Genomic DNA, 12,645 nt, shown 5'->3' on the forward strand with positions numbered 1-12,645 from the left:
TAACTCTAGTCTCAACTGGCGACCTGATCTAATTATGTTGATTGTCTGTCTTTTTTAGGTAACTTTCAGCCTTAATTGACAGGATTACGTGAGTCTTAGGTAAAGCAAGGCAATACAAATCACAGTAATTAATAATTAAACTCATCAGCCGAAGGACCTATGTAACAACACACACATACATATACATATATATACACACACACACTAACCACAGTTGAAGAAATAACATACTGGGTGTAGGTTGTGACCGGCTGCGACTATATTTCTAAGCCACTGACAAAGGACCAATACACACCGGTAGAAATTTAAAGTATATGCAAGGGGAACATTACAAACAATCATAGCCGTCAATTATAAACTGTGCCCAGAAGCAAATGTTCAGTAGGCTACATACACATTGTTATACATTAAACCAGGCTTACCACGATGAAGGCTTGTCTAATGATTCATTGGTATTTCTTATAATTAACATCCACTTACTACAGTATTTTATATTTTTGTAACTACTGTACAGAGAGGTACTGCTGAAGACAATAAAGAAAATGTAACTGCGCATGTCAAAAAAATTTATGGAATTACAATTAAAAATTATAACGTGTTATATACAACACACGAATTAATAACCATTCACAGAATAAACTAAAAAAAAAAAAACTTAGAAGCGAAATGTGGGAAAAACACAACACCACCGAGGCATGTCACACACGTGATACGCAAACATATCAGAAACTTTTGGAACATTATGACATGAAATGAATAACGATTGAAATCAGACAAAAGGTCAGTAATGAGAAATTACTTTCCAATAATGAGCTCATATGGGATGATAATCAACAAAGACTCAACTGAATTTAAGGCAAATTAATTGCATTTTGGACGCCTCCATTAGCCTACCGACGAAGCATATGAAACACGGATGTAAACATGGGCCAAGTTACAAAATATTATGAGGTGAACTGAAAAATTAATGACTGAAATGAAACATAATACCAACAGTGATAAAATATTCTCCTGTATGCTGTATGGATGTGTGATAATCATATCGGAGTCGACTAAAAACAAAGGGGGCGGGGGGAGGGAGCTGAACGGTAACGTCGTCATTGATGAAATGCCATACGTATGTAAACACAAACAAGCAACAAGTAAACCTTCCATGATATTATGAGGTGAGATGAAAAATCAATTGTTGAAATTGAACAGCAGATTTATAATAGCTTTGGACACGTCATCAATGAGAAACGCCATACGTAATACTACTGTACAGATGTCAGCACGGTTTAACACGCACACGCACGCACACACAAACACAAAGTTTCCAAGATAAGGCAAAATGAGGAAAAAGAAAATGTTCACAATAAAACAGAACATAAATAATAACTTTTAAATAACGTTCTTAAAAACAACATTACTAAGAACCCCATCTACAGCAAATTATGAATGATGCAGTACTAGGTGTAATTCTGAGTAAAGAAATAACAACAAACAAAAAAAAGGAAAATCTTCAAATCATATGTAAATGAAATGAAATACATTACAATATATAACAACTGATAAGCAAGTTACTTCAGAAAAATATACTCATGGGGATAAAACCCTGGTAGACTGTGAGTAAACATAAGTAGTGTATGAGGTGGACCATATATACCTATTTACTGTACACAAACCGACTTACAACAAAATTGCCTATCTATATGTATGTCTATATATACATATACAGTACATAAATATATATATATATATATATATATATATATATATATATATATATATATATATATATATATATATATATATATATATATATATATACAGGCAGTCCCCGGTTTATTGACGGTTATACGTTCGAGGTTACGGACGCTTTTTCAAATATATTCATACGCATGTTCGGGGTTACAGTACGATCCGACGGAAGAAATATGGCCCCAAAATGGCAGAATAATCATAATTTGAAGGTTTTTTTATGTAAAACTCAATAATAATGCAGTTTACATCGTTTTCAATGCACCCAGAGCATTAAAAGTAAGGTTTTCTTATGATTTTTGACGATTTTCGACGATGTTCCGCCATGACGATTTTCGGGTTACGACATGCTACAAGCAAGAACGAATAAACTGGGACCGCCTGTATATATATATATATATATATATATATATATATATATATATATATATATATATATATATATATATATATATATATATATATTTGTAAAATACATACATGCCTACATACATACATGCATACATACATAATATATGAAGATTTCGTTGAACTCTACGGCTTTTTGATTGCTGATCAATTTCTTATTAGACAATATTTTTTTTTTTAGTCTTTACGTTGTTCCAAATTTAGTTGATGGGCAAAAAAAGCGAACGTTTACCCTTCGTTCCATTTACTAAGAACACAACACCACAGCTGTTCCGTCACTCGTCGTGACCTCTTCAAAATGTATAATCTGGACACTTGTTGTTTTTGATTAAGCTGGCTATATGCCAGCGCAGGCTCTTGCTCGTAGAGCAGCCCGTAAGTAATTTTTAACGAGCAGGTGAGATTAAGGATATGAAGATGATTCTCTTTATTATGATCTATGGTCATGCCAGTGAAATGGTGTGAAATCTGGACCTAGCATCCTGTTGTTTTGTTAGTGTGCAGACGGATATGTAGCGTCCAACACAACAATACCATAACTCATATTACAATAACAATAAGTTCAATATAAACAATTTTATATTGTACTTATTGTTATTGTAATATTATTTATTGCATCATTACTGTTTTGGACGCTACATATCCGTCCGCAAACTATAACAAAACATGTCCAGATTATACATTTTGAAGAAGTCACGACGAGTGACGGAACATCTGTGGTGTTGTGTTCTTAGTAAATGGAAGAAAGAGTTAATCTTTTTTTTCCATCAACTGAATTTGGAAGAATGGAGAAGATTCAGAAAATATTGCCAAACTAATAAGAAGTTGATCAACAATCAAAAAGCCATAGAATTCAACGAAATCTGTATACAAGAAAAACTTTGCCCTAAAAGTATATATATAAAAACGAGTGGAAGCTTTTCACCTTTACTTTAAGACATTCTCAAGAGAACTGAGAAATACAATTACAAAGGAGACTTGGTTGTAGCAAAACACAAGTAAAATCAAAATGATATATAACCATTTCAATCTTATAAAGGTCAATACATTAATCCAGAACAGCTGTTCCTCATTTACTGACTAACCTCAAATATAATGTCCTTTTATTAGAATAAAATTGTTCTACATCAGTTAATTTTGCTTTTGTTAACACTGATCTTTTAGTGATCTTCATTCTTTTAAATGCAGTCTGCTTGTGAATGACTTACAGTAGAGGTGAAAGATCATGCATTCTACTGCACTGTTTCACTTCCATTATGGCCACTGTATGTATTTTATTGCATAATCATTAATATTTTCAAATCACGCTTCCTCTATGCAGAGTTGAACGTCCAGTAAGCTCTCAACTCTCGTGTCATGCACTTACAACCTGGATTCCCAATCAATCGTAATCTTCATCACAGTATAAACAAAATAAGTTTTTATTCACACCTATCATAGTTATCACTGGACCATTAATCAAAATTCTTGGTAATCAAAATTAACAGATATCTGAAACTTACCTGAGATCCGTTAACACAAGTTCGAGCATTGGGAGAAGATTCCAAGAAGAGATCTGAATTCTCGATAACCAGGACACTGTGATGAGTCTCTATGCCAACACCCGAGAGCTGGATATCATTTGGTTCTGGTCCCGCATCAGGCCTACCCACCAACGTGCGATCCTAAGGCATACAATAAAATTAGACATCCTATCTAGAAAGGTGGATATTACGTGAAACTTGACAGTTCTTATAGAATGACAAACTCTACTCTATCAGATATATAAAACAACACAAAATGTGACAGTTACAGCTTACATGTTATCTGATATTGTGATTTAACCTTATCTAAACTGTAAATACTCCCATAAATGTTCTTTAGGGGTCTAGCAATGGAAAGCACATTAAAGCTTTAGACCGATAACTTCATAAAGAAAAACAGGAATAAGGACTGAAAACTCTGACTCAATTCACTAAGATTCTTGAAGAAAACTTAGTGCAGCATTGTACAATGGGAAATTTATTGCATTATCAACACGCCCTACACTTAAATTAGGGTATCAGTTGAGATCACAAAAGAGAAGAGTTCTAAACATCTTCCACTACAGAAAAATACATACCATACCACAAAAAATCAAACTAAAACTGCACTGTTAAACTACGAAAAAGTAGACCCATATACTAACCTTTAAGTAATACACAAGCATTTCGTTGAGAGATGGATCAGCATTGAGGTTGACAAGGTAATATTTATTTTTCTCAACGCTAATGCCAGATGCCTGAACACTAATTCCCATTTTCTCTAACGCTTGCTGTCTTTCTTGTTGGACACGTTCTAAGAAAATAAAAGTAATGTACATGTACTTGTGAATAATAACGTGTCCGTTTATTGTTGTTCAAAATAACTAACAGGTTTCTATCGGCAAATCTTATGCAAGAAAGCAGGAAAGCACAAAACTTTAAGGAAAAAGTTACTAGGTCAAAAAAGTACTTCATTACAACACAGTACATCATCTAAAAAAGGAATTTAAAAGAATGATTCTAACAAATCTTCTTATGACATCTGTCACTAACAGCATCCACATCTTCTATAGAACGTATCTATTAACTGAAGAGTATGGTATGTCAAATAACAGCATTTAAAATCAAGCCACAAAATGTGCACGACATCTTATGGTCACTTACCTGTCTTCTTAAGTTTGTTCTCCCAGGTTTCCGAGAGATTCGTGATCAACTTCTCACTCTCGTGCAACTTTTCATTGAGGCTTTCTTCCTCTTGAAGTGATGCTGGGCCATCTCTTGTCATGTTTCGCAGAGACTGTTAATGAAAGGAATTTGTAATGTCCACATCTTACATCAGTTAGTTATGTATAAAGATACTATGAAATTACAGCACAACCTCGGGGTAGAAATTAAATTCTTTCAACTATTTCTCAAAAGCGCTATCACCTTTGACATTAACCTGAATACTGTATGTAAAAAACACCCACCTCAAGCTGTGTACGTAAGAGGTCAACCTCCTCTCGCAGTTCTCTGATGATCTTGGCATTAGGATCTTCATTAACAACAGCGTGGTTAACGATCCTTTTAGCTCGGTCAGCATATCGAAGAGTTGACAGGGTCTCTTCGTAATTATCAGCAGCAGGGGAAACCGTAGCTACCATGACAGTTCGACTGTTACCTCCAAGATTATCCTGAAGGCAAAAATAGGTTTTGTTAAAAAATTAGCTAAAGTGTCACGCAGCAAGTTACGTTTTGAAATACACTACAATAAATAATTAATAAAGAAGCGCATTAATTCCAAAGTTCGGTAGGATTCACTTCACTTTTTGAATTACAACATGAATTACGTACCCAACGCTTCAATAATACTTGTCATTTATAACAACTGCAGGAAAACAACTTACCTTAAGAAGCCATGTTAGAACCGAGTCTCGGTAGGGTACGAAATTATCGCCTTTTCCTTTCCCTTTACCGACTGTCTGGTCAGCTAGCTTTGATATAACTAAGCCTAGTGTTGTCAACGATCTGGGAATGAAATGACGTTTGTATGAAACATGACAATATTGTTTCTTGTTGTGTGAACTTTGTAATTAACGAATACAGGGACTCATTTGTGAAGTACAATGAACAACATTTACTATTATTTAGATCTGCTTAATAATGAGTACAGTATTTTAAGTTACAGCTCACAACTGTGTTAACACAATTACAAGAAATAGAACGACAAGACTGACAAACTTAAAATGAGACCACAATATCAAAGTTATTGGTATGATAAGCTTCTCAGTATCATTCGCTAGCTTCGCACATTTCTCAGTAAGAGACACTGAGCACAAACATAAAATATCTTACTTATTGATATTTGATCCCTCCTTCAGTCTCTCTCCAACAGCACCTGTCTTCACAGCCCGCTCAGACCCAGCCAAATCGACCAGTGACATTTTTGATACCTGAGAAGAAATGATGTTAAAGCACTTCACTGTAAAATAGGAAGAAGAGATAATAGGATATGCACCTATTGTTACAAAAGAAAATATTAAGAAACTACCATACACAAAAGAAAAATGAATACTGATCTGATAAAATTTTTACTCACAATTATTCAGTATCATCAAAAGACACAATAAACAAACTCTTATTTCATTATTTTGACAAAATCCACAAAGTACTAATAAAGTATAACTTTTTACAATTGCATAATAAAATCTTCATTAGTAAAAGATACAAAATAAAACTAAATTTCTTTATCACAATAGAAGCAAAGAAAGTATTTTGCTTTAACAACACTATGCATTAAAACAAGTATTCTGTGGTAAAGTGGTCTGTCTGTCCGCAGCAGGCCCCAGTCAGCAAGTTCATTACAAGGAATACTCACCTTCTCTCCTGACACCCCAGAAGCTATGTCTGTTACTGTTTGCGTAAGGACGACAGTAAACACTGCATGAGATCTTGAAGATTCGCTGTTCATGTTGGTCGCTGCTACGGTTCGAGCTTTGTTACCCTCTTCTATGAGCTGCTCAATTTCCTACAGGAAAGTGCAAATGATTAACACCAGTTGGCAATGTGTCATGGCCAAGAAAAAACACTTAAATTTTACTGATTTCTCATTAGACAAAACTGAATCACAGCTTAATAACCCTAACACTTTTAACCAAATTGTCTTACCTCATATGACGAGACTGCCAGTTGTGAAAGTCCATCGACATAAGGACCCAGTATATTATGTTCACGAACTTTTAGTGTTTGTCTCGAGCCTTTGGGATCCAACAAATCATGGACCTGAGGGCAGAAAAGACTGGATTAAGACTTATGACACTTTCACGGAAAATTTTTATAACGAAGGATAAGAAAACTGATTTGCATGAAAAATGGTGGCAAATATGCAGATCAGAATGCTACACCATAGTGTCCAAGAAGACCGTATTTAAATTAGTATTTTGGAGAAGTAAAATGTTAATAAAATTCGCAATGCATCTGAAACAAAACTCCATCTTGCAGTGATAACAAGTTTGAAGAAAAAGCACGAAACACAAACGACATGTCTTTCGTACAAGCTGCACTTCAAATGTAATAACTCTTCCGCTAATGAGACATGTCGCCAAAGTTTCACTGTGTAGACAATTATGCTAACTTTGGACATTTTATAAATCTTGTATGGACCTCATCTAAGTTGGGAAGATATCTACGATGTAAACGTTGAGATATTATAAATAATTCTCATTTATTTATATAATAACGAATGGTTTCAACATGAGTGAAGCGTTACCTAATAAACTGTATGTTATGAAGTAGAACAAAATGCATTAACAAAAATAAGAAAACAATTTATGGTGAGAAGTTTATATCTATCTACCTGCACACACACACGCGTGCCACGCAACACACACACACACACACACACACACACACACACACACACATATATATATATATATATATATATATATATATATATATATATATATATATATATATATATATATATATATATATATATATATATACATACACACACACACTACCATATTATACACAGCTCACTTAAGCCCTTATATTGTAAGTCGTCATAAAACTATTGGGTATCTTTTCTGCCTGAAAAAATCCCTCATACATACATTAACTTTTTAAGATTTCATCAAACATTCTGAGCTCTCTCTCTCTCTCTCTCTCTCTCTCTCTCTCTCTCTCTCTCTCTCTCTCTCTCTCCTCTCTCTCTCTAAAACAGGAATTGGCCCCGAACTTACCTTTTCGTTATATATCTCCATATAGGAGACCTCTACTTTATGAGAAGTGTGAGGGCTTGAGTCAGCAGCTATCCGCTCGAACAACGTGTCGCAGAGCCGAGGGATAATGCCTTTTGTGTCGGCAGCACCCATCATGGTATAAGACTTGCCAGAGCCTGCAAAGATTCAATCAGATACTTTGTCACTCACTGTGTGCAAGAGAGTATGAATGGTAAAATCACACCAAGAGAAAACCATACTGATTTTATATACACTGTATATATATACAAACAACACATATATATATATATATATATATATATATATATATATATATATATATATATATATATATATATATATATATGGATAAATTAAAAATTTCTTATGTCCCTAACACGTTTTGGAGAATGCATATGATTGCAATTGTTCAAGTAACCTAATTTCAAATTTTTTCTAATTAAATACAATAAAAAAATTTTATTATTATTATTATTATTATTATTATTATTATTATTATTATTATTATTATTATTATCTTGCAAGATAACACTTTAAAGAATACAATGCTCCTTTGCGAAAAGGAGAAAAACAGACTGAATGGAAGCAGAACATAATACAGGAAAAATTCCAAATGCATAAACGTAAACCACTAAGGAGATAACACATATTTCATATAAAAAAAAAGAGATCGTTTCGAAATAAACCTGAAAACTAGGGCACCTGTGCATGTCACTTTAACGTGGAATTATTTCCTCCCTTGAATTTCATCCACTCGTATCCCAATTACTCGGGGATTTAAAGAGTTGTGCCTGCTTAAGAAGCGTAAATAAAGACACGCATACAAACACTGAGGGACGAGTTCGTGACCCAACAGCTGAAAGTAAACTGCAACGCTGGTCGGAATTGCAATGAGGGAAGTTTATGTAGTGGACTCACGCCAGGAGCGTCTAAAATGACCAGCACCCAAACAGCTGATTCCAAATCATGTTACCCGCTGACTGACTCTCTCTCTCTCTCTCTCTCTCTCTCTCTCTCTCTCTCTCTCTCTCTCTCTCTCTCTCTCTGTGTGTGAAAACATGGTGTTCAGTAGAGAGAGTATAAATGAATGAGGTTAGAACTTAAGGAAAGTCTATCGGAGAATGATGAAAATCTTGGAAAATTATCAAAGATAATTCTCTTTTTGTGTTATTTCCCAGTTGTAGAGATTTCGATCATAAGGTTATTGGTGGTGTAATCTTTTAAAGCATGAAAGTGTTATGTGAAATATAAGTGGCAAACTGTTACACATGTACGAACATTTTTATATATATATATATATATATATATATATATATATATATATATATATATATATATATATATATATACACACACACACATAAGTATATATGTGCGTTTGCGTGCGTGTGAATATATCCGTATGTATGTATGACTGTTTGTATATATGTAAAAGTCGGTCACTAGTTTAGCACACAACACTTTCATGCTCTCAAAGATTACTCCACCAATAACCCATTCGAATTCACTATAACTGGGATATAATTTACACAAAAAGTGAATTTTTTCCCATACTTACACCTACCCTTACCGGGGTTTGCCACTACTGTATGCCTTTCTGGGCTGGAACATTGGTGACAATGATTTTACCTTGATCTTTATATATAATCTGTAAATTTATATAAAACTATTCTCACAGAAAAGGGTTCAAAACATAATTCGCATGTGAAAAAAAATACAAATACATAAATGAATAACAAATCAGAAAATTATTCAATAAATAAGCAAATGAACAACATAAAAGCGGATCTTTATCGTATCCCCAAAATACGGCAGCCCACGTATAACCACTGTAATTCCTTCTGAGAAATACGAGGGCATTCAGAGGCCGAAATCAATGCGGTGCTTAATATACTGCTAAAACACTTTCTGGACCCAATTTTTATCGTGGCTGTATTGAACGGCGACCCGAGAGTAAACAACCATTTCTCGCCGCACTTGTTACTGTTTTTCGGGCTTGTTTTTCAGATTTTTTCTCTGCTTCTCGCGATGGAGCTGGAAGATACTTGATATTAAGGGTGGAATGGGGGGTGGGTGGGTGAGGAGAGGAATGATTAGGCAATTTTTGAACATTTACTCACGTCAGGTTGATTTTTTATGGAATCTGACTAATTTCTAAATCTTACTAACGTCATGACAATTCTTTTTGACTGATTTAATAGTATCCCAAGATTTTTGGATGGTCTGATTAATCTTTAAACTTACATAAGCGTTAAACCCGTTTCTGCGAAATGAACACTGATTTTTTCACTTACGTCACAACAATATTTTTAGTCTGCGTTTTTTAAAATTATTTTTACTAACGACACATCAATTTTTTAATGGGCTTAATGATTTTTACCAGTCCATAATAAAATTTATCGACTCTTTAAATATTTACTGGCATCAGGAAAATTTTGTTTTTTAAATGCCAGAAGCTTAGTGGCGACTAAGATATCCTTAATACTCATCTGAGCCACTGAGCAAAAATATGATTTTGTGATTTTTCCTGTGTATACTCCTGCATCACATGAGAATGGTTTCATATTAATTTTGAAAAACTCAATCCTGTTTTCCTTGAGAATATTTTGAAGATCCTTTCCTTTATTATTCCACTGTAAAATTATGACCTACTATTATGGGCCCATCCAAGACCCCGGGGTCATGGTTTGGACAAACTTGATTTTATTCTAAATCAGGAACCTTTCACCTAAGTTCTGTCACTTCTGGTTTAGTAGTTTTAGAGGAGACGCTTAAACGACGCCACTCTATTCTCTCTATTTCTTAATTACCTCCTCCTGGTAGGAGACGTGGCATCTCGTTTTATCTGTCTTGAATCCCATTCCCTAAGGGTATCTACTGTGTTAATTTTGGCGTAAATTGATTCAGTGGTAATAGAGATGATATCGAAAATGTGAAAAGTTTACGCCCCACATACAAACATGCTTGCATCGGACACAGAACAAACTTAGAAAAAAGGGAAAATGTAAAGAAAATCGCTTTCTTCAAGAAGCGAAAAGACGTTCTGGTAATCTGCAATATGCAATAAAACTACTTCAACGACAGTCGCATTTCCTCAGAAGACGATGCTTGTGAGTGGAAAAAATGTAACCGCAAACAATAAATTTTTCTATTACAACAACGAAATTTATAAGAAAATATCTCGAACAGGATGATGGTGATGATAGTGGTGGTGGTGATGCACTTGAAGAAGGAAAACTGACTTTCATCTTCTGATGACGAAACTATGTAGATGACGAAAAAGTAACCGAGAGGAAAAGACATGATGATGAAGATAAAATCTGATGATAGTAATGACGTAAAAATGACGCTGATCAAAGAGATATAACGGTGATGAAAAGGCTTTAAATAAAAAATGGTAATGAAAAGACTATAAACGAAGACATGATAAGGATGATGAAAACTCCACACTTAAATGGACATAAAGATGACGGCGAAAAAGACGTGATGATGAAAAGAACAGGCCGATGAAGCCACATCCTGAAGAAGAAGATCTTCAAGGAGAAAAAGACAAGCTGGAAAAAGTCCCCACAGCAAAATCTCCAGCCACTTGTCACCCGGAGAAATATGGCGCCACAAATCTATTACATCAACATCCCCTCTCCCGGGGCCAAAAGGATATGATTCTATTTTTCAGTTATCGTATCTTGGCAGCCTCTCGCATTTGGCACTTCCACCGAAGCAATATTGCCATGAAGGAAAATTACAGATGGGTATTGGGCACGTGCGAAAATTTTTACGATTTTCGCTCGCAAATTCAATCCGGGATAATGATGACTTAGGACAATTCCATATGTCATAATACGAATGGCTGCCATTGTTAGGCATCATGACAGCAAGACTTTTACCGAGAAGTGTTATGCTTTCATGTTGAGAAATTTATTCTAATTTTTAAATTTTCACATTTTAAAGGTATATTAAGCAGTGTTTCAGTATTGGTATGTATGTATGTATGTATGTATGTATGTATGTATGTATGTATGTATGTATGTATGTATGTATGTATGTATGTATGTATGCTACTTGTTTATATATACATATATACATACAGAAAGGCAAACGGGAATTGCAAATATAGTCCTTTTTCTTAAGCTGACGGTGAATATCTGAAGCTTACATCATTGAAAGTAATCGTGACTGAAAGAAACACATGTAACTACAACACAACAACTAATCAGAACCACGACAGAAACTTTTATTTATAAGCTCAGGATATTTAAAGCAAGCTAAAAAAAAAAAACCACAATCAATGAAATCATCTTCCCTGTGTCTAAAAATGAAGAGCAAATGATGGAAGAGAATAATTTCAGAGCGCATCACAACGGCGCCCAAACAAACACCACTCCGTCAGAGCGGATTATGACACAATCTCATTCTCCCAATGAAATCATAACAAAGCCCACAAACTGATCCAATGACCACAAAACAATTTACTCGCGGTTCTTCAACCCTAAAACGTTCACATGCATGGTATCAAACACAACACACAGTCTGTTTTAGTGATTCCAGCCAGAGATTAAATCATAAAAATGTACATGATACAGCTTAATAGCGGTATTAAAATACACGACTTTATGAGTGGGCAAAGAACAACAAAACTAGTAGCGAACGTGATTTTTTTTTTCAAGAATGTTTCATCGGATCTGCTTCATAAGTAACACGATTTTTAATAAATCTATCAAGGCAATGTTAAATCCTCATAATCAATATATAATTACCCAGAGAAGATT

At 34.4% G+C, this 12,645-nt stretch overlaps 1 protein-coding gene across 11 annotated transcripts in view; it reads right to left on the minus strand.

Moving 5' to 3' along the window:
• Khc-73 (Kinesin heavy chain 73) overlaps positions 1-12,645 on the minus strand; it is a 559,564-nt gene that overhangs the window by 84,343 nt on the left and 462,576 nt on the right. For all 11 annotated transcript variants that reach the window (XM_067082031.1, XM_067082030.1, XM_067082029.1 and 8 more), the window contains exons 4-12: positions 7,877-8,031; positions 6,798-6,911; positions 6,508-6,657; positions 5,985-6,082; positions 5,537-5,657; positions 5,120-5,323; positions 4,815-4,947; positions 4,316-4,464; positions 3,651-3,812 (exon numbers count right to left, since the gene is read on the minus strand). In XM_067082031.1, the coding sequence (XP_066938132.1) occupies positions 3,651-3,812; positions 4,316-4,464; positions 4,815-4,947; positions 5,120-5,323; positions 5,537-5,657; positions 5,985-6,082; positions 6,508-6,657; positions 6,798-6,911; positions 7,877-8,031 (1,286 nt within the window). The remainder of the gene's footprint in view (positions 1-3,650; positions 3,813-4,315; positions 4,465-4,814; positions 4,948-5,119; positions 5,324-5,536; positions 5,658-5,984; positions 6,083-6,507; positions 6,658-6,797; positions 6,912-7,876; positions 8,032-12,645) is intronic.

The sequence above is a fragment of the Macrobrachium rosenbergii genome, chromosome 37 (assembly GCF_040412425.1).
Source record: "Macrobrachium rosenbergii isolate ZJJX-2024 chromosome 37, ASM4041242v1, whole genome shotgun sequence".
NCBI lineage: Eukaryota > Metazoa > Arthropoda > Malacostraca > Decapoda > Palaemonidae > Macrobrachium > Macrobrachium rosenbergii.